We start from the raw sequence: 23,562 nt of genomic DNA, 5'->3' as shown, positions 1-23,562 counted from the left end.
AAATTGACTGATGCGGTCTTAGATTTAAGGTCAGTTCTACAAGCAGCTGAAACAGTTTTTTCTTCAGATAAATATACTGCACCTGAAGACAAAAGTTCCTGCTGTGCCGTGTCCGAGCACCTCAGCGGGGGTGAAGGAGATTTTTCCCACCTGCACCTCTTCACTGTTTCCCTCTGAAAGACACAGAAAAAAAGAATGAAGCAAAGGAAAAACAATCTCAATTTACCAGTGCAGGACAGATAATTTGACACTTTCGGATTTGTTTTCCTTATGCAGATTAAGGACAGAGAGGGTTGTATGCTGTGCAAAGACTCTAGAGGCAAATCTTTGAATTGAGGTAATGAACTATACACGTGGACAAAATTGTTGGTACCCCTCGGTTAATGAAAGAAAAATGTCTTTAGAGGTTGTTCTGGGCTCATTTGTTACCATTCGTATTATCCGTCTCTTCCATTTGTCATCAATTTTCCTCCTGAGGCCACGTCCAGGGAGGTTGGCTACAGTCCCATGGATCTTAAATTTCTGAATAATATGTGCAACTGTAGTCACAGGAACATCAAGCTGCTTGGAGATGGTCTTATAGCCTTTACCTTTAACATGCTGGTCTATAATTTTCTTTCTAATCTCCTGAGACAACTCTCTCCTTTGCTTCCTCTGGTCCATGTTCAGTGTGGTACACACCATGTCACCAAACAGCACAGTGACTACTTGTAACCCTATAAATAGGCCGACTGACTGATTACAAGTTTGTAGACACCTGTGATGCTAATTAGAGGACACACCTTGATTGAACATGTCCCTATGGTCACATTATTTTCAGTCTTTTCTAGGGGTACCATCATTTTTGTCCAGGCCTGTTTCATGAGTTTATTTTTTTAAATGATGCTGTTAAACCACAGTTCAAAAGCAACGTCTGATTTTCATTGGTTAATTTTATTTATTATTACTTTTGTCAGATTCAAATTATTTCTATGACCATTGTGGGTTTTTCTTTCATTAACTGAGAGGTACCAACAATTTTGTCCACGTGTATAAATATAAAAACGACTTGACACAGGTGGGTGTCTTACCTGCTTCGAGGTTTTGCCCAGACGAGCCATTTTTATCTACATCTGAGGTGCAGTTGCTGTGACTGTGAGGACCAGGTGGGGGGTCTGGAGATGCAGTGAGGGAGTCTAGATATAGAGTAGTGAAGATATACAGTTTGAATTCTAACAACTTCTTTCTGTAACCAGCTTAATCAAGCAATAATTAATATATTCAAAATTTCTAGGCTTTAAGAAAAACGCTGCTTCAACAGTACATCATGGATGTTAAAGAAGAGAAATGTTCATACACAGCATCATTAAATAGGGAGAGAAGAACACGGAGAACTTGTTTTTAAAGTTGCGTACCACTGGAGTCGTTTGCGTCGGTAGAAAGGGTCGCATCTGAGGAAACCGAGGTCACTGTCTGAGCGTTTGTCTGCGTGCTGGTCTGCATATTTGTCTGCATTCGCTGGAGACGAGACTCAAAAGCCTCCTCGAGCTGCCTCTGAGCTTTTAGCTGCTGGGTTGCACGCTGCAGAAACACACACAGATGCACATCGCATTAAATGCTGGTGGAGTTTAAGAGCACTGGAAATATTCAGGAAGATAAATAAATGAAGCCCTTTTTTGAGTGAGATTGTAAAATTTTCCTTTGCAACACAACTGAAAAATAAAACACAGTTATTGCTATTTAATTCTAGATTCAAGATCTTTATTGTCATTGCACAGCTGCACACAACAATACAACAAAATTATGGTTAAACTAGAATGAAATACATAATAAAACACACAGTATAAGAAAATATATAAATGATATCTAGGAAGTTTAAACACATGATGTAGTGCAAAGAAAGGTGACAGGATTCTTAGATATTGGTACAATATTACAAGAATAATGTGAAAGAAAATACGATTAACAAGTTTCATATCGTAATAATAGTACATTCTGCACAATATGCATAGGTCACATTGATTTGCACACTGAATTATGCAAATTATTGTGTAAATAAATACATTTAAAGTTTCTCATTAATGAATATATATATGAAAGCAGGAAGATGCTACAAAATCTAATAGATTAGTGAGTCTGTAGTTAGTAACTGATAAATATATTGTGACTATTGTGTTTTGTTATTGTGCTATTAACTTAACATGAGTGAGGATGCAGTATTTGTTGTTGTAACCAACCACAGATCAAACAGAAAACTTATTTGTGAGGATTTCTAGTCCAAGTGCTCCACCTAGAGCAGCTTCAACAGCCCAAAGTGAAATGTTGCATTTTAATAAGAGATACCGCTCTAACTTTATCCTCAGGTAGAACAACTGCTCCTCTTGTCACTACTGATTACTCCAACCTACATGTGTAAACAACAGCAGAGGATGAAATATTCATACCTGTTCTGTGAGGGATTATCAGTGACGCTTCTGTAGGCAGAAGCAGAAGCCGACAGTGTGGGCTGAGCAGAACTAGGTGAACCAGAAAATTTCTATCAGGCTCTTTGGATGCTATGTCAGTCAGAAATCAAAGGGTAGTCACTGTATCAGAGTGGATCAGAACTGATGTTTCCCACACAGCTCTCCTACAGGGGTATGCAGTTTGCTACTATTTCTTTATATCCCTAATAAAAAAAAACAGTTTGGGAAGGTGCTATGTGTTTTGTTGCAGAAAAATAGAAGAGTGTATTGATATCACTCAGCCGAATTAGCACGTACCAAGGATAGAAGAATAAATTCTGGCCTTTACAGTCTTGGAATAAAAAAACATAATGAATGACTACTTTTGGACAGAGACAGAATTGCTGTTTCCCCTTGTTTCTAGTCTTTATGCTAAGGTAAGCTACACTGTCTGCAGCATATACAAAGCTGTGCAAAAGTATTTGCCCCCTACAGAAAGCTTTTACTTTTTGCATATTTCTCACACTTAAATGTTCCAGATCATCAAACTAATATTTAGATTTACTGAAAATTACACAGAAATAACCCACAGAATGCAAGGGTTGTAAATGTTGGTTTATTGAAGATTTACTGAAAACCTGTATCACCCGTGTGAAAAAGTCATTGCCCCCATGACCCTAATAAATGGTTGGTCTCTTGGCAGCAACAACTGCAGTTAAATGTTTGTTCCAGCTTGTGATCAGTCTTTTCCATCACCATTGAGGAATTTTGGTTCACTCCTCTCTGCACAATAGTTTTAATTTGGTCACATTAGATGGTTTTCCAGCATGAACTGTCCTTTTAAGGTCTTGTCACAGAATCTCAACTGGAGTCAAATCCAGACTTTGACTCGGCCACTCCAGAACCTTCATTTAGTTATTTTTGAGAACTAAAGAGGTGGACTTGTTCGTGTGTTTTGGGTCATTGTCTCACTGCATAAACCATTAGTGTCGATCTTTAGGTCATGATATTCTCCAGGATGATTTTATTCTCCACTCCAACTGATGATTTTAGTTGGAATAACTTTGATCTGGATCTCCTGCTGCAGTTCCACAATGTGTGAGTTTCCTGATGTGTTCTTAATGTGTTTAATTCCAGCCGTGGTTTTCCTGGATATTCTCCAGGAGGATTTTCTGATAGAGAGCAGAATTCATGGCTCCATCAGTGATGACAAGTCATCCAGGTCCTCCAACCATCACACTATCACCACCATGTTTCACTGCTGGTAACATGTTCTTCTTGTGGAATGCAGTATTAGCTTTACACCAGATGTAACGGATCCATGTCTTCCACAAAGTTCCACCTTTGATTCATCAGTCCACAGGATGTTATCCCAAAAGTCTTGGAGCTCATCAGATATTTTTTGAAAATACCAGATGAACCTTAATGTTCTTTTTGGTCAGTAGTGGTTTGATCTTTGCAACTCTCCCATGGATCCATTTTCTCCCAGAGTCTTCCTTATTGTGGAATCATGTAGATGGACCTTAACTGAGGCCAGTGAGGTCCGTCTCCAAGAGCGTCTGGGTTCGATGCTCTTGGAGAAATGTTGGTCGTTGGTCATTTAAAAACTGCATTTTGTGTTTTCTTGGGTAATCTTTGTCTTATGTTAAAACTAGTTTGATGATCTCAGACATTTACGTGTGACAAATGTGCAAAAGTAGAAGATGTCTGTGATGGGGGCAAATACTTTTTCATGGCACTGTACATACAGTATCTATTGTCTGCTCACGAGAGTGGCATTGTTCTCCTCATCTAACTCTACAATAACATTAAATCTACATATTCCAGAGACTTTCCAAATATTCAGTTGCATTTTAAAGGCGTAACACACATAAACTTACGGTGGGATACGTGAGTGCAAAGGCGAGCCATCCTCCCAGCAGCAGTGTCAAGACAGCCAGCGTCAGACGGTCCTGAGTCATGTAGACCGGCAGCACCGTGGTTGGCCTCTGAGCCTGTCCTGATGTGCTCCCATCAGCGCCTCCTTTGTTAGCATTAACGTCGCTATGGCCACCAGCAACTGTCTGAAACTACAGGACGAGAGGAGATAATGAGAAAAGGATTCACTTGTTTTCTACTCTGTTTACATACTCTGTGGTCTCTGTGAAGCAGTCTGTGTTCAGAATGGTTAATTTAATAATTTATGACATAATGCTTTTGGTCTCTGGCGCAGCTTTAAGCAGGCTGCTATGAGCAATAATAGCCTGACAAATAAGGATCACTTTGACACAAGTATTTGTGACTCACGTAGCGCTCGTGGTAGTATGAGGCAGGGGAGGCGGAGGATCGAGGGGGGATGACCGCCTCACCAGAGTGCTGCAGACTGACTGGGAAATCTCTCAGCATGGTGGTGTGGGCTACTGGAGGGAGCTCATGGTGGCCTACAGCACAGAAACATACAGATAAAATGCATTTACACAACTGTTCTGGGTGTTATTCCTTCCTATTTGTCTTGTCTTTTAACAAGTCACAATCTCTGATCTATTTATACTCTGCGATCTGTTGTCCCCAAAGTGCAATCTGAACTGTACTGTTCTGTTTTGCTACATTTTATTTACATATATCTATTTTTATATAAATGTATATATATATATATATATATATATATATATATATATATATATATATATATATATATATATATATATATATATATATGTATGTATGTATAATATATATATATACACATACATACATATAATATATATATATACATATATATATACATATATACATATATACATATATATATATATATACATACATACATACATACATACATACATACATACATACATACATATATATATATATACACGTATTTATGTCAGTATGGTATTTATATAAGGGGAAAGACACTGCATAATGGCAATAAAACTGATTGTGATTCTGAATTTAACACGTCCTCAGCTAAATATAAACTTGGGGATGTTGCAGTTTTAGGAAGTGCTGATTGGGATTTGTCAATATTTATTTAACTATTAGGTTAATCAGAATATTTTTACTGGACTGAACAATTAACCAACTGAATGACCACATCTCCCTACATTTCCCCGCACATAATGTCCCTATTTATGTGCAGTATTACTATGCTCATTTCACTTCTGTTTTCAAACCAACAAGCGCAATATAACTTCTATAGGGGAGAGTGGGGTAAGACGAGCCTGGTAGTTAGTTGAGCCATCACTTGTTTCGAGAAAACTATGAAAGAAATTGGACATATGAGCAGATATTTTTGAAGAGGTATCCGTAATACTCTCCCAGTGAAGAGAAGGAGCACATGGAGTAATAGGGAGGCACATTTTAGTTAACAAAACAGTTTTGTGAAAGTAAATTTTTCATGTTTATGGTTTTTTGAGTGTTGTGTCTGAATAATTATTGAGACATCTGAAACTATTTTACACACGTTAGTGCATTAGTAAGCTACAATATAAGGCTGAACTGTTAGCATGAAGTTAGCTCTAAACTGCCTGGATGATGTGCTTTTGTTAAAATGGCAGCAGTGGGGTTAGTTGAGCCAGAAGGCCGGGGTTAAGTTGATTATTGGCAAATAATTACATTACTGTATTTTGATATTGTATTTTATATTTCTCTTAGGGATCTGGAGAGAGCCTTAGGAGAAGTAAAGAATGGGAAATCCATACATCAAGTGGCAGATGAAGATCGACAGAATGACTTTCAGTGATTCAGGAAAAAATCCCCCGATACGGAACCAGAACAGGGTTCAAGAGAGCAGGATATGTCCACCAGGTCTTAGATGAACAAATGCAGACAGATCTTACATTATATGAGGTATAAAGTTGTCAATTTTACTTCAACGCAACTGGTGACATAATTTCCTGACATATTTTCTCCAAAGGCTCAATTTACCCCTTGCTGGGGGCAAGTTAAGACAAGAAAACACTTTTTTTGTGAAAAGCCATATTTTAAAAACTATTCATTTTAGATCCAAACCGATTATTCCCATGGATGCCCCACATCCTGAAGTATATGTGCATGTTTTATTTTTAGATGTTGTTGTGATGCCCCTTTATTTTTTCCTGTATATAAAGCGGACTTGAGAAAATACGCAAAGAATTCCAGGTTACTTGCGCTGTAATGTACTCGTGCAAATGGCATTAAAACAACAAAACAACTCTTATTGTTGCACAAGAAAATACAGACTGCTCTGTGACGTGCTAGTACCATTTATGTACACGGTAGATGCATTCACTTTCAGCAAGAACTTTATATAAGTTAGAGCATTTAATCTGGTTAGAGCAGCCGTACAGCTTTGAAGGAAAGTTTATTTCTTTATTTCTGACGTGTCACGGCAGCTGAAGGAAGCTATCTGCAGGCTGAGTGAGTTTCTATGTATTTACCTATCAGCAGCCAGTGGTTCTTCCGGCTGTTTGTGCTTCCTGGTGGATAACGCACATCAGTGGACGGTGTGATCTCACACTCTCCTCTCTTTCTGACTGTCACTTCGGCCGTCACTGGGCCTTCGATGCGAGCCAAGGTCAGTCCCCGAGGCTGTCATGGCAACAGAAAGCACAAACCAGTCACATAATGCCTGTTTTATTATCGTTATCGGCTCCTTACTGCACTGACTCACATGATGAGATTTACTGTAATAGTGTTCTGTTAAACCAACAGCAAGTATTAATACAAATTACAGATTTGAACTCACCACTAACGAGACTCCTTGGTGCACAAGGGAAGTCGAGGCATAGAGGTGGGAATCCAGCTTTCCTACATAGAGAGTGGGTCTGAAGGAAACAACAGCCGGGTTATTTCCTCAGCTAAAGTTGGGTTTTCAGTTGTTTTAGTTGCACACTTGTTTGTATAGCAAGTGGAGCGAACAGACTGCTTTCAGGACGATAGTTAATCGAAGTTCCAGAATTAAACTATTATCAGTTTTCTTTGAGAACTGCAAATCTGAGGCACAAACTTCATCTTCAGTGATATAAAATGACATTTTCTTTATGACACTAGCACAGAAAACTGTAGAGTTGACCATTAAAAAAATCACATAAAAATACACTTCATCTAACAGCTGAATCAGTTTTGTAAATTAGTTCACAACAGCAAACCAAACAAAGAGACAACATGTGACCTTTAGAAAATACCAAATTGGGGAAATGTCTCCGGTCAATGCTCGCTCTGCCGCCATGTTTCCTGTCACACTGTTGCTGTCCAATTAAAATAAAATGACAGAAAACAACTTGGGGGGAGACACTCCTCTGACATTAGGGGTTAAGTGTGACCATTTAACATCATCCTCAGGTTCATTACATTTTCCTTTCTTCTCATTTCTTGTCATCTTTTTGCTGCAGTTTGTGTTCTTGCTTGCAGGATGTGAATGCTAAAATGTGATAATAAAACCTGCAGCATCTTTATAGAGATAAAGATTTAGCAGTTCTTGACAGCTACCTCATGTTCATTTAGTTTATGAGAAAACCTTGTCGTGCCATTGTTTAAATTTACAGAAACAGCAAAAAACAGCAAATTAGGGAAACTGTTTAACAAAGTATAAGAGCTTCCTAGTTATAATTATTATGAATGACCATCAGTAAGGAGCCCAGACAGAAGATATCACCTCAGGAAAAGCAGAACAAGCTTTTCATCCTCCACATGCAAGCAGGAAGATGAATACACCTGATTTCTCTTACACTAGTTGTGCTTGTGCGCTGGCTTGTTCCTTCACAAACTGATAACTCCACTTCAAAGTGGAGTGTGCGTCTGTCTGGTCGCTGGTGGAGGAAAATGTGAGGAAGCGTAGCGTTTCCATGGCGAGGGACAAGTGAGGGGCGTGTCTCAGCGAGTCACCGGAGTACAAATAGACCCCGATGACAGGCGAGCCATAGTTCTGGCTCCACAGGACGTCACCTGGAGAACCAAATAGCACAACATTTACAATAGTCCCAGGAAGTAGAGACGAAACATCAACCACTCACACACATAGAAGTGATAAAATATTCACAGAGTAAAAACCACACACCTCCCCCTACCTGACTCTCTGTCTACTGTCACAACTAGACCGTCACCGCTTGAAACCAGGTGGGCCATTTCTGGAGGAAAAGCAGCAGGTTGGTTTAAAAGTTGAAATGCAACACTTTGGACATCTGTTTAGTGATGAGTTTCACTTTTTCTGGAAGTTTTCATGCAAACATTTAACTAGATACCACTAAAAGAGCAGAAACCTCCAAGAACTCCTGCACAATCCATTAGATCTGACATTTAGACAGAGATCTTTTGTTTTTATTTGTCACACTAAAATGTTCCAAATCATCACACTAATATTAAGATTTAGTGAATATTAGACAGAGGTAACCCACAAAACACAAAATGCAGTTTTTAAATGGTGATTTAATGAAGATTCACCGAATCTTCACTGAAAACCCATATGTGTAATAGTAATTGCCCACCTGAATCTAATAACTGGTTGGTCCTTTGGCAGCAACAACTGCAGATAAATATTTGTTCCAGCTTGTGATCAGTCTTTTACATCACCATGGAGGAATTCTGGTCCACTCTTCTCTGCAGAATAGTTTTAATTCAGTCACATTAGATGATTTTCCAGCATGATCTGTCCTTTTAAGGACTTGTCACAGAATCTTAATTGGATTCAAGTCTGGACTTTGACGCGGCCACTAAAGAACCTTAATTTAGTTCTTTTTGAGCCAGGATTAAGTAGTGGTTTGATCCTTGCAACTCTCCCATGGATCCATTTTCTCCCAGAGTCTTCCTTACTGTGGAATCATGTAGACGGACCTTAACTGAGGCCAGTGAGGTCTGCAGATCTTTAGATGTTCGTCTGTGTTGATGCTCCTGGAGAAATGTTGGTTGTTGGTCCACTCCTGGGAAGGTTCACCACTGTTCCATGTTTCTCCATTTGTGGATAATGTCTCTCACTGTGGTTCTCAGCAATGGTTTTGTAACCCTCCAGATTGATGAATGTCAATGACTTTGTTCATCATTTATTCTTGATTCTCTTTAGAGCATGGCATCATGTGCTGCTTTTTCAGACCCTTTATCTACTTCATAATGCCAGACAGGTTCTATTTAGTGATGTTTAGATTCAACAAGCCTGGCAGTAATCATATGTGAGTGTGGATGGTGAAACTGAACCCAACTGCTGAATGGATTTGTTCATTTGGTAGATTGGTAGCTAAAGGGGCAATTATTTTTTCACATAGGGCAAGATGGGCTGCAGGACATTTTTCTTTCAATAAACTAAATCATCATCCAAAAACTGAATTTTTGTGTTTTCTAGTGTTATCTTTGTCTAATATCAAAATCAGACTGAAGATCTGAAACATTTAAGAGCAACAAATATACAAAAATAAAAGATTTCTGTAGAAGGGTAAATACTTTTGCACAGCACTGTACATCTTTTAAGTGTTTATCTGCATCACAATACACAGTGATAGACATGTGCATATTTTTTTCCTTCAAAAAGTGCAGTAGTTATGAGCATAAATGCTTTATCTCTCGATGCTGAGAATGCATTAAAATGTTTGGGATATTCTGCAAATAACCAAACAATAAAGCCTTAGAAATAGCAGTTAGATAAAAAACATTCAGTTATTTGTTGACTTAAATGTTGCACTAAAGCAATTAGACTCTACAATGGTGTATTTTTTCATGTCATACTCCAAAGACACAGTCTTTCAGTGCTCTTATGTAGTCACATGTGGTGCAGGGACATACTGTAGTCTTGTTTCTCATCATAAGGAGGAGCTGAGTAATCATTGTACGTGGCGTTCCAGCGCAGCTCTTGTGTCTTAGTATCAAACATGGTAACCACGTATTCTGGAAAACAAACAGGAATGCTTATATAACCATTGAACCTCAGCCACATGTGTGCAGCTACCTGTGTGACCTACCTGTCCGTCCTATGTAGAGCAGAGGGGTGTTGGGACAGATGGATTCGGTGGAGGAGGTGGTTAAACTGGTTTGCTTCTCGCCTGTTTCAGGATCAACCACAAACCACACGTCCTGCTTTTTACCTGCGTGCACACACAAACGCACACAGAGTATTGACTTTCTTCTTCTATGATGGCAGCTCTGCCAGAGCACAACATAAAGTGCTTTACAAAAATAAAAAAATGCAATAAAACACTGCAAACAACTCCCAGGTATCAATAAAGGACTCTAAAACACAGTGATTGAGGATTGAGATAATATTGAACTTTTTCCACCACATTCTAATTTTATGTGATGTACCTGTATAATCTTTGACTTCTGTTTCTATCTGTATTTTAATAATAGATATTTAATAGAATTTATTTATTTACCTATCTTATTCTATTTAGTTTCATCTCAACTGGTGTTTATATATATATATATATATATATATATATATATATACAGGTGCATCATATAAAATTAGAATGTGGTGGAAAAAGTTCAATATTATTCATCAGACATTGCTCAAACCAGTAAAAAATATTTAATCTAGACTCAATACACATAAACTGAAACATATAAAGCTGTTATTTGCTTTAATTTGGATGATAACATCTTACAGAATAAGAAATAACAAAAATAAAGCAATAAAATGTACATAAAACAGATTAAAAACTATGTAAATAGGTAAATTAGTAAATACAATTAGCTTTAAGGAGAGAAATAAAGAAATAAGGTCTATTAAATTAATCAAAAGCCTGATTAAAAGTAAAAGCAGGAACAGGTTATATTAAAGTGAGGAAAATAAAGTTAAGGTTATGTTGAAGTTGGGTGGATATGTGTGTGTGTGTGTGCATGCGTGTGTGTGTGTCCACCACTCCCATATTTACCTACTGAGGGTGGCAACTGATAACAGAACAGGGCAAACACTCAATCAAGACAAGCACAGAGACGCTCGTGAACACACATACACACGCATACACACACATACACAGACACACACACACACACACACACACACACAAACACACACACACACGCATACACACGCATACACACGCATACACACACATACACACACACACACACACACACACACACAAACAAACACACACACACTAACTGTCCTACCTGTGTAGAGAATGCCGTCAGAGCTTCGGCAGGGAGCTGACTGAACCAGCTCTGGGATGGTGAAAGGCAGTTTCTGCAGAAACATCAAAAACAACAAGGTCATAAAGTGACAACATGAACACAAAATACAACACAAACAGAGTTCCTTACCATCAAACCTTCCTTGTGCTTTCCACCAAGCACATACAAACTGCCATCATTGGGGTCTGGTAGGAAACCTGGCCTATACAAACACAAGTATAAGTCCGCTGGTTGAATACAATAAACATAATGGCATCAAAAACAGATAATTGGTGTGAGAAGATTGCAAAGCTGTAGTCCAATCGATGAAATGAGATTTGAAGTGTAATAAGTGAAATAAGTATCTTTGTCATGAATTTACAAGCAACATCTGTTTCTGTGATCCATCCCTCACAAGTTCAAATGACTTAGGATCAAGAGTTGCTGACTTGCACAAAGCTGGAAAGATAATGTCAGAGTGTTTAAATGTTCAGAATTCATACTTTTCATACAAGCGCTGTAAATGTTTAAGCAATGTGTTCAATAAAGAAACAGAGGATTATGACTGTATGTATATTAGCTGTAGCACATGTTCGTACATGAAGATCAGATCACATTTTTGACTATTTAACACACAAAAAACAATAATTCCAGTTGTTACTGTGGGGTTTTTTCTACTATTGTATGTTTTCAGCATTACTGGTTAAATTGCATAATAGAGTGCTTGAGTAGCTTAGTTTTTTGTTTCATTTACGAAATCCTATAATAAACTAAACACAACAAAATAAAAGAAGCCTTATTATTAAATGGCAGTAAAGGGCAGGAACACAACATAATGTCAAAACAAACAAAAAACAAACAAAATAGTCTAAAAGTGACTAAATCTCTTTTTTTCCCCATCATTTTGGTTTTCCCTCCAACCAACAGCTGGCAATTCCCACCCTGCTCATAATGTAGAAAGAAACTTCCTCATATTTTCATGTTTTTTTTAGTAAATGCTACTTTTTGTAGTGGAAGGTTTGATGTAATTTGTTTTATTCAGTGTGTAATAGTTTTCCACAACAGAGCTGTTATCTTTTCAGCATTTAGAAAGCTGAGGTTCATCAATATTTGTGCAAAAGTATTTGCCCGCCTACATTTATCTTCTATTACAGGAGGTGATCGTCCAGTTCTTGACTATCAATCTATTACTTATATTTACTGAATATTAGACAGAGATAACCCACAAAACACAGTTTTTAGATTATGACTTATTGAAGATTTATTGAAAACATGCATCACCCCTGTGAAAAAGTAATTGCCCCCCTGAACCTGACAACTGGTCGGTCTCTTGGCAGCAACGACTACAGTTAAATGTTTGTTCCAGCTTGTGCTCAGTCTTTTACATCACCGTGGAGGACTTCTGGTCTACTGAGGTTCATCAGGATTTGTTAATTTTATTGTGTTATTTTAGATACAAACCAAGTACAAATAATTTAGAGTCCAACGATTTTTGAAATAATCTTCTAACTACCAACTCTGACCTCTTACCAAAATGTTTTAATCTTTCTGCAGTGTTCCTTTAGCCTCTGTGCCTTTAGTGCATGTACCTGGTATATTTTTATTGAGCTGATTCGCAGGAGTTACGTATGTTCGGATTAGGCAGTTATACTGAGTTAGTCTGAGCTGTGCTGCAGTTTCCAGATCATATTTCCAATCATACTATAGAATTCAGATGACTGTTATTTACGTTAAAAGTGACTAGATTTCTATTTAAATAAGATTTTATCTGCACCAAGAAAAAGCAAACAACTTCTGGGACTTTTTAAACACATCTGTTAAAAATGCATTTCAGTCCGTAGCACAAAAACACTGCGGCTCAACACGCAGCCCTTTTTGTGCGTTACTTACTCTGTGAGGTAGACGGGCACTTGAATAATGGGATCTGAAAGAATCAGAAAGAAGAATTTCATGAGGAACATTTCAAGGTGAAAATATGTTAACAGTATCTGCCTCTGTGCATGTGTGAACCTTCTCTTAAGGTCCACTTGATGTCTCCTGACTGTTTGGAGACGGCGTGCAGGTTGCCGTCCAGCGTTGAGACAAACAGCAGGGACTCTGGGAGGGTGACGGATCTGACCCCTCCAACCTGAAGGGTCGCCAGAAAACAGACACAGAGAGGGGGGGAGAAACGTTAGGCCAGCTGTCTGACAGGGAGCTCAGTCGTGTCATGTATCCAGGATTTCAACACAGCAGTGTGTGTGTGTGTGTGTGTGTGTGTGTGTGTGTGTGTGTGTGTGTGTGTGTGTGTGTGTAGGTGTGTGTGTTTATGAGGGTGGGTGTGTCCAGTCTGGCAGGAATTGATCGTCCAGCCCTGCAGAGTTTCAGCTCCAGTAACTGTTCCTCATTTAGCAGGATATCCTTATTCCCTCCATCAAAACTACACCCTGCACTGATGGCTTGTCTGAGTGCATGTGTGCATGTGTTCGTACTTTATTTTATTATTTTATTACATGCTCATGGGAATAAAAACTTCTTTCCACAGTCTGTGGGGACAATTTTAGTTTGAGTAGTAAGTATACTTGAATTTATTAGAGTAAAGAATACATTCTTTGCTTTTTGCACTATTCTCACTTTAGCACTTATCGTTTTGCACTACTATGTTTTTTTTCTAGACGTGGAAAAGCCTCTATTTTTTTCTATAGCTATTTTATTATGCTGTTTCCTTATTCCTGGAGCGACACCAACAGCCGAAACTAAATTCCTTGTATGTTGTGTACGTACTTGGCCATTAAAGCTGATTCTGATTTGCTGAAAATGCAACCGCTATAACTGCTACATACACTACCGTTCAAAAGTTTGGGATCACCCCGGCAATTTCATGTTTTCCATGAAAACTCACACTTTTATTCATGTGCTAACATAATTGCACAAGGGTTTTCTAATCATCAGTTAGCCTTTCAACACCATTAGCTAACACAATGTAGCATTAGAACACAGGAGTGATGGTTGCTGGAAATGTTCCTCTGTACCTCTATGGAGATATTCCATTAAAAATCAGCTGTTTCCAGCTAGAATAGTCATTCACCACATTAACAATGTCTAGATTGTATTTCCAACTCATTTAATGTTTTCTTCATTGAAAAAATAGCTTTTCTTTCAAAATAAGGACATTTCTAAGTGACCCTAAATTTTTGAACGGTAATGTATATATATACACATATATCTATATCTATATTATGTTGCATTTCGCTGCGCATTATACTATGTATAATATATAAATATATATATACACACGCACACACATATATACATACATGTGTGCGTGTATATATATATATATATATATATATATATATATATATATATATATATATATATATATATATATATATATACATATATACACACACACACACACACACACACACACACACACACACACACAGTGGGGATCGAAAATTTGGGCACCCCAGGTAAAAATTTGTATTAATGTGCATAAAAAAGCCAAGGAAAGATGGAAACATCTCCAAAAGGCATCAAATTACAGATGAGACATTCTTATAATATGTCAAAAAAAAGTTAGATTTTATTTCCATTATTTACACTTTCAAAATAACAGAAAACACAATCATGGCATATATATATATATATATATATATATATATATATATATATATATATATATATATATATATATATATATATATAAAAATAACAGGTTATATTAAAATGAGGAAAATAAAGTTAAGGTTAGGGTGAAGTTGAGTTTAAGATAAATTAGATTTAAATTGAGATGAAATAATCTTATAATGAATGTAAATGGTGGAAAAAGTCCAATATTTTTCATCAGACATTGTTCAAAGTAAGATAGATAGATAGATAGATAGATAGATAGATAGACAGATAGATATAGATAGATATAGATAGATAGACTACTGAGAAATGTCCTTAATTTTGAAAGAAAACCGCATTTTTTCGATGAAGATAACATTAATCACAAATCCAGTCCAGACATTGTTAATGTTGTAAATGACTATTATAGCTGGAAAAGGCTGATTTTTAATGGAATATCTACATAGGAGTACAGAGGAACATTTCCAGCAACCATCACTCATGTGTTCTATTAAAATATATTAATATATTAAAATGAGGAAAATAAAGTTGAGTTGAGTTTAAGTTGAGATTAGTGTGTGTGTGTGTCCACCCATATTTACCCACTGAGGGTGGCAACTTGTAACAGAACAGGGTAAGTCGGGGGCAAACAGTGAATCAAGACAAGCACGGAGACCCTCGTGAACGCGCACGGCCATTGCCATACACACACACAAACACACACACACGCACGCACACACACGCACACAGAGAGAGTATTGACTTTCTTCGGGCACGGAACTAAACACTTTATATGATGGCAGCTCTACCGGAGCCTGAATAGCCGTGGATGCCAGGGGCGCATAAATAGCAGAACCAGAACTCACGGCGCGTCCGCAACAACCACAACAACACAAACGGACACACAAAGTTCACCTGTACCAGTCTTCCCGTGAGAGAATTTGACAATTTTGAGGTTTAGTAGTTTCCAATTAGACAAATGTACAGTTTAAGTAAGAGTTAATTAATTATAAATGGTTCACAGACACCCCACAACATTTTTTTGTATTGTCTTTGGTGCCATTGTTATTATTGTGAATGTTAATATTGTGGTGTTGTAATTTACTGAGTGCCCCTGAACGCCTCACAGAGTTTGTAGTGGAGCTAGACCGGAGACGCAGCAGATTCTCTGCAGCGGAGGCACGGGCCAGAAGGAGAGGCTAATTTTGATCATTGTTGGCCAAATAAAGACTTTGATGCAATTCACCCCGTTTTGCTCTCTGTGCCTCGGAGCAGCTGCAACATCTTGGCGAGCCAGCCAGGAGATCGGGTAAAAAGTGACTTTTAATGAGCGAGAGAAAAAGTTTTTCAGTTAGCCTGTTAGCAACGTTAGCGGCTAACGGTAGCTCTCGCGCCGGAGGATACCCCTTCTCCTACAACAAACCTGGAACCGGACTATCAAATAAAACAACTTGTGAGTACAAAAATGGATTTGGAAGAACTGAGGGACCAAGTTACTACTGCCCTGTGCCGCCAGAACAAGGATCGGCTTGTGGAGGTCAGTTTTCTGTTGAAATGTAATACTGATGAAGAGACAGAAGAATCACTGAAGAAAGCTAACCGTCGTGAGCTAATGAAAGTGATTGAGCACAAACTGGATGAAGTGGAGGAAAGTTATAAGCCTGAAGACACTGTCCAGTATGTGAGGGATCTTTTATCAGCTTTGGGTTCAACGGTGACAGGACCAAAAGGCGATGCTAGTGAGGGGCGCGACTTTTCCCGCTCTTCAGAAAAATGTGAGGAGCTGCAGCAGGAGATCAGAGCGCTAGAGGAGAAGCTCAAAATGGCGGGCGCAGCGGTCCCGACCCAAAGCTCTCAGCTTGGGAGCGTCCCTGAAGTGAGTATTCGTAGAGAGTTTCGCATCAGTGGGCAAATAGGTGAAGGCGGGCAGCGTGATAAACTGTCTTACACTAACCTGCTCCACCAAACGGAAAGCGGACTCCGCAAAGGCCACAGTGAGTCAGAAGTGATTGAGGCAGTGATTAGAGCCATCAGTCCTGGACTCAAACTCAGAGACATGCTTGAACTAAAAACTGATTTGACTCTAACCCAGCTAAGGACAATATTGAAAGGACATTACAGAGAAGATGATACATCAGACTTGTATCAAAAGCTGATCAACATTTCTCAGGATCACAAAGAGTCCCCACAAGATTTTCTCTTCAGGGCTATTGAGCTTAAAGATAGGCTGCTGTATGCTTCAAAGGGAAAAGAAACGGAGCACTACGGAGCAGACCTGATCAAGAGGAAATTTTTGAGGTCAGTTGGTACAGGACTTTTGAATGACAACATCAAGTTTCAGCTGAAACCACTTCTCGACACACCGGATGTGACTGATGAAGCTTTAATAGAGAGACTAAATGAAGCGGCCAATCTTGAGACAGAAAGGCTGAACAAGTTAAAGCGGAACAACAATAAAACTACAAAGATAAATGAACTGCAGACACCAGATGAGCCTCGCAGCAACCCACAAACCACCACAGCTTCAGCCCCAGCCAAAGAGAACACAAAGACTGCTCGGGCTCCCCCAGAAGTACATGCCCTTGTATCAGAACTTAAAGCTGAGGTGGCCGAAGTGAAGCAGATGGTTCTCGCTTCTCTGAATGCAAGCAAGTCCCAGCCACCAAAGAAGCTTCCAGAGGACGCCCGCGCCCGGAGGAGGAGAGGCTGCAGGACCTGCCAGAACAACGGTGAGGGAGACAGCTGCACCCACTGCTTCAAGTGTGGCCAGTCGGGTCACATCTCCAGAGGATGCCGTGCTTCACGTCTGCTGCAGGGAAACGACGGAGGGCCACTGCCACGGGACCAGCAGTGACCCAACCGCCTCATCAGGAGTCCCGCCACTGCTGCAACTGTCGACAGGAGGAGCAACGCGACGCCCCGCTCTACACATGTGCAGGATGCTCATCCGCCAGCTACTGTTCCAAAACATGTCAGACACATCACTGGCAGGAACACAAACACACATGTAAAGCAGTGAGGGTGGTTGAACAATATTTGGGTGAGACAAAAGAACAAAAGTGGTCCTCACACATAGGAAATGTTGACATGATGGTAAACAAGCAAGGGAAAAAACTTATCAAACTTATTGGTAGACGCAAAATGGTTAGGTGCACTTTTGATAAAGTACCAGTTACAGCACTGTGGGATACAGGTGCACAGGCTACTGTAATAAATGACAAATGGAGAGCTGAGCACTTACCGCACACAACTCTTAGGGGTATAGAAGAACTCTTAGGACCAGAACCTTTAAATGGGTTAGCTGCCAATCACACAGAGATACCTTTTATGGGGTGGGTCCCAGTAGAGTTTAGTCTCGTAGGTGCAGATGCTTCTTTCTCCAGCCTCCCAGTGCCTGTCCTAGTCTCTAGTGACCCAAATGTGGCTCAAGACCCTATCATAGGATTTAACGTGATAGAGGAAATCCTTAATGAGCAAATGAAACAAGGGGGTACTGAAAACGGTGACTGTGCTGCTAGCATTGTGAGTAATGCTTTTGACATTGATGCTGTTTCTGCTAAGACTTTTATCCAGTTGATGCACACCAACCAAACGGTAGACCTTGAGACTCATGTTAAAACAGGACGAGGTAAAGTTGCTCTGGGTCCAGGTGAAGTTGCCACTCTTCGCTGCCGCACCCGTGTTTCTGCAGAGGAGGACACTGCAATGCTGTTTTGCCCAAGTGAAACCCAAGGGTTACCCGAAGGACTTCATATCCAAGAGGTACTGTTTAAAGCAAAAAGGGGCAACTCTACCACAGTTCCTGTGTCAGTCACAAATACCACGGGCCATAGTATCACTTTAGGTCCACGTGTTATTTTGGGACATATTGAGGGGGTTAAAGCAATATATCCAGCCGCCCTCCAACCAGTTAAAACTGAACAAACTGAGAAAGTAACAACGGATGCAGACGTTAAAGTCTCATCACCTCCAAAAAGTGACTCTAACGAGGCATGGGATCCCCCTGTTGCCTTAGATCATTTAACTAGAGAACAACAAAGAGCAGTAAGAGAAATGTTAAAGGAGGAGTGTAAAGCTTTTTCTAAAGATGATAGTGATGTAGGCTGTATTCCCTCCCTCCAAATGCACATTACTCTTCAAGACCAGACACCAGTTCAAAAGACTTACATCAGTGTACCCAAACCTTTACACCAGGAAGTCAAAGCATATTTGCAGGACTTAATCAACAGAGGGTGGGTTACAAAATCAAAATCGCCTTATTCTTCTCCTATAGTGTGTGTTAGGAAGAAGTCAGGTGAACTCAGACTTTGTGTGGACTATCGTGAACTAAACCGTAAATCTGTGCCTGATAGACATCCTATTCCTAGGATACAAGACATGCTTGATAGCCTTACTGGTAGCTCTTGGTTTACAGTACTGGACCAGGGGAAGGCTTATCATCAGGGGTTTTTAGACGAAGAAAGCCAGCCTCTCACAGCATTCATTACACCCTGGGGTTTATACCAGTGGGTCAGGATCCCATTCGGACTAAGTTCCGCCCCAGCTGAGTTTCAAAGAAGCATGGAGGAGTGTCTGTGGGGTTTACGTGATGACATTTGCTTACCTTACCTTGATGACAATTTGGTCCACAGTAAGTCATTTCAGGACCATATTGAACATGTCAGGGCCGTGTTGCAAAGGTATCAAAAACATGGTGTAAAATTGACTGCTAAAAAGTGTGAACTGTTCAAGCCTAATGTGAGATTTTTAGGCAGGATTGTATCAAAAGAGGGTCACAGTATGGATCCAGCAGAGGTCGCTCCTGTACTGGCACTGAAAGAGAAACAGCCTAGCACAGTGGGTGAAGTGAGGCAAATACTGGGCTTCCTATCATACTACAGGTCTTACATACAAGATTTTTCACGTATAGCCAAGCCCTTGTATGAACTTCTTGCTGGTCCATCTGTTCAAGACTCACAGGATGCAAAGACATTGAAAAAGACTAAAAAAGGGAAAAACAAGCAGAACCGAGGACAGCTACCCTCGTCTGCCCCTGTCAAATGGACTGAGACTCATCAACAAGTTTTGTCGTACCTGGTTGATAAACTGTCTAATCCGCCTGTCCTAGGTTATCCAGATCTGAACCAACCTTTTGTGTTACATACTGACGCTTCTCAGGCAGGATTAGGAGCTGTACTTTATCAGCGTAGCAATGGTAAGCTAAGAGTGATAGCTTATGGGTCTAGAACCTTAACACCACCTGAGAAAAACTACCATATGCATGCAGGAAAATTGGAGTTCTTAGCACTTAAGTGGTCTATTTGTGAGCGGTTCAGGGATTATTTGTTTCATGCACCATCTTTTGTGGTTTATACAGATAATAATCCACTCACTTATGTCTTAACTACTGCAAAGCTAAATGCATCAGGTCAACGTTGGGTGGCAGAGTTAGCAGATTTTAACTTTTCTATAAAGTACAGGCCAGGGAAAACAAATGCAGACGCAGATGGGTTATCCAGGATGCCCATGGACTTTGAGGACTATATGAGACACTGTACACATTCAGTCAGTCAGGATGCTGTAACAGCTACACAGCAGAGCATCCTGGTGCAGCAAACGGAGCAGACGCCAATGTTTAGTGTGGTTTCATTTGATGCTCTTCAGCAACAGGCAGGAGCAGAGAGACTTTTGGACACTATTCAGCCTTTACCCAGAGAGGAGATCTGTGCAGCTCAGCAACAAGACCCTGTAATAGGTAAAATGTACAGTTATGTGAAACAAAACAGAAAACCTGCTGCACATGAGATTCAAAACGAGAGCTCAGAGTTCAAGGCACTTGCCAGGGAGTGGAGTAAACTGTGTATCAGGGAGGATGGGACTTTGTTCAGAAAAACGCAACACAAAGAGCAACTGGTTCTTCCTGCTGTGTACCACCCCCTTGTCTTAAATGAACTACACAAGCAGATGGGTCATTTGGGCTCAGAAAGGACAATAAACTTAACTCGAGACCGTTTCTATTGGCCGAAAATGCAAAGGGACATTGAGCACTTTGTCATGAATGTTTGTGAGTGTTTGAAAAAAAGAAAACCAAACAGACAAGCACGTGCCCCCATGCAGAGCATTGAAACTACTCATCCATTTCAGATTGTGTCGATTGACTTTCTGCATCTTGAACAATGCAAAGGCGGTTGCGAGTATATTCTTGTAGTCATGGACCACTATACTCGCTTTGCTCAAGCATATGCTACAACTAACAAAGCAGCGAAGACTGTAGCAGAAAGACTGTTTAATGACTTCTGCCTTAGGTTTGGCTTCCCGGAGAAACTGCATCACGACTTGGGGAGAGAGTTTGAAAACAAACTGTTGCATCATTTGAAAGACCTGTCAGGTATTAAAGGGTCACACACAACTCCTTATCACCCGCAAGGAAACGGGCAAACAGAACGGTTTAACAGGACTCTTCTCTCTATGCTAAGGACACTAACAGAAGAACAGAAAACAGACTGGAAAAGCCACCTTCCCAAAGTCATACATGCATATAACTGTACTGTTAATGAGTCTACGGGCTACTCTCCATTCTTCTTGCTGTTTGGTAGGCTACCACGGCTTCCTGTGGATCTTCTGTTTGGTATTGAACAGCAGGACAGCCCAGGCCCTTATCAGGACTATGTTGACAAATGGAGGCAAAGGATGACAGAAGCCTACAACATCGCCACCCGAAATGCAGGCAAATCGTCACAGCGAGGTAAAACACAGTACGACAAGAAAGTGTATGGGCCACCATTGAAAATCGGCAGTCGTGTCCTGGTGAGAAATGTGACTGAGAAGGGAGGTCCTGGCAAAATCCGCTCCTACTGGGAAGACAACATTTATGTCATCAAAAACCAGAAGGGTGAGGACAGTCCCGTGTTCGAGTTGGTGCCAGAAAACGGCCAAGGCAGGACAAGAGTTATGCACAGGAACATGTTATTGCCTTGTGATTTTCTCCCAGTCTCAGCAGACACAAACAAGACTGGAGATAAAACAAAAACAAAGAAAAGACTTTTAAACAAAAATGACAAAACCCGGATGAGACAAGCGCAGCAGGTGGAAAGTGAGGAGGAGTCAGATGAAGATTTATCAGATGCTGTTTTTACATGGACTGTTCCTGAGCCTCACGAGACACCTGCACTGGACCCCACTGCGACAGAGTTCATTCCACTGCTGGACAGGGATGAGCTTCTACAAAATGAGACTTTTCAAATCGCTGATGATGATCAGGAGGACCCCATCCCAGCTCAACTGCCAGAAGAGGACGCTGAGGAGACTGAGGATGCGAGAGATGTGGACAGTGGTTCAGATTCTGAATCTTTGGAAGAAACACAGCAGATGAGTACTTATCCAAAGCGAGACAGAAAGAAACCACAAACTCTGACTTATAATACTTTGGGTCAACCAAGTTTTACTGAGCGAGCCGTTGCAACTAAAGGTTTAAGTGTTCATGGTTACTGGCGACCTTGGTAAACAAAAAGACTGTTGACATGTTAAGACTGAAGTATTCATGTTATAAGACTGTTGAAACTCTTCACACTTTATCCTCCAGGTATATGAGTTAAAAAAAAAAAAAAAAAAAAAATGTACTCATGGATTGATGGCCGATTTATGGTTTAAGACTGTGGTACTTGGGTAATTGTTTTTCTTGGTGAATGAAATGGGAAAAAGATGCAATACCCTTATGTAAAGTAATGGTCAAATGGTTTGGTTATGTTTACACATGTATTGGACTTGTAATAACATCTGAGCAAGCGTCAGGGGGTATACACAGCTGCAGTGCACGGTAGTCTGAGTTACTCATAACGGGTAGTGACCTAAAATACTGTCCATTCCATACTATTTGGTTCATTATAATAGAAACTTGAGCAGGTACATTTAAGTGTCGGGACGACATCTCTTAAGTGGGGGAGAGTGTGAGAGAATTTGACAATTTTGAGGTTTAGTAGTTTCCAATTAGACAAATGTACAGTTTAAGTAAGAGTTAATTAATTATAAATGGTTCACAGACACCCCACAACATTTTTTTGTATTGTCTTTGGTGCCATTGTTATTATTGTGAATGTTAATATTGTGGTGTTGTAATTTACTGAGTGCCCCTGAACGCCTCACAGAGTTTGTAGTGGAGCTAGACCGGAGACGCAGCAGATTCTCTGCAGCGGAGGCACGGGCCAGAAGGAGAGGCTAATTTTGATCATTGTTGGCCAAATAAAGACTTTGATGCAATTCACCCCGTTTTGCTCTCTGTGCCTCGGAGCAGCTGCAACATATATATATATATATATATATATATATATATATATATATATATATATATATATATATATATATATATACATATATACACACACACACACACACACACACACACACACACACACAGTGGGGATCGAAAATTTGGGCACCCCAGGTAAAAATTTGTATTAATGTGCATAAAAAAGCCAAGGAAAGATGGAAACATCTCCAAAAGGCATCA

The 23,562-nt window shown here is 39.8% G+C and overlaps 1 protein-coding gene across 1 annotated transcript in view; it reads right to left on the bottom strand.

Moving 5' to 3' along the window:
* ern2 (endoplasmic reticulum to nucleus signaling 2) overlaps positions 1-23,562 on the bottom strand; it is a 33,229-nt gene that overhangs the window by 8,353 nt on the left and 1,314 nt on the right. The window contains exons 2-16 of the mRNA XM_023286790.3: positions 13,494-13,611; positions 13,374-13,407; positions 11,634-11,706; positions 11,484-11,556; positions 10,331-10,453; positions 10,155-10,256; positions 8,453-8,512; positions 8,114-8,330; positions 7,132-7,210; positions 6,824-6,974; positions 4,710-4,843; positions 4,304-4,492; positions 1,395-1,560; positions 1,071-1,175; positions 83-173 (exon numbers count right to left, since the gene is read on the bottom strand). Of these exons, the coding sequence (XP_023142558.2) occupies positions 83-173; positions 1,071-1,175; positions 1,395-1,560; positions 4,304-4,492; positions 4,710-4,843; positions 6,824-6,974; positions 7,132-7,210; positions 8,114-8,330; positions 8,453-8,512; positions 10,155-10,256; positions 10,331-10,453; positions 11,484-11,556; positions 11,634-11,706; positions 13,374-13,407; positions 13,494-13,611 (1,715 nt within the window). The remainder of the gene's footprint in view (positions 1-82; positions 174-1,070; positions 1,176-1,394; positions 1,561-4,303; positions 4,493-4,709; positions 4,844-6,823; positions 6,975-7,131; positions 7,211-8,113; positions 8,331-8,452; positions 8,513-10,154; positions 10,257-10,330; positions 10,454-11,483; positions 11,557-11,633; positions 11,707-13,373; positions 13,408-13,493; positions 13,612-23,562) is intronic.

The sequence above is a fragment of the Amphiprion ocellaris genome, chromosome 4 (assembly GCF_022539595.1).
Source record: "Amphiprion ocellaris isolate individual 3 ecotype Okinawa chromosome 4, ASM2253959v1, whole genome shotgun sequence".
NCBI classification, from domain to species: domain Eukaryota; kingdom Metazoa; phylum Chordata; class Actinopteri; family Pomacentridae; genus Amphiprion; species Amphiprion ocellaris.
Note: the sequence above shows the minus strand (reverse complement) of the source record. Positions and strands in the feature narration are given on the sequence as shown.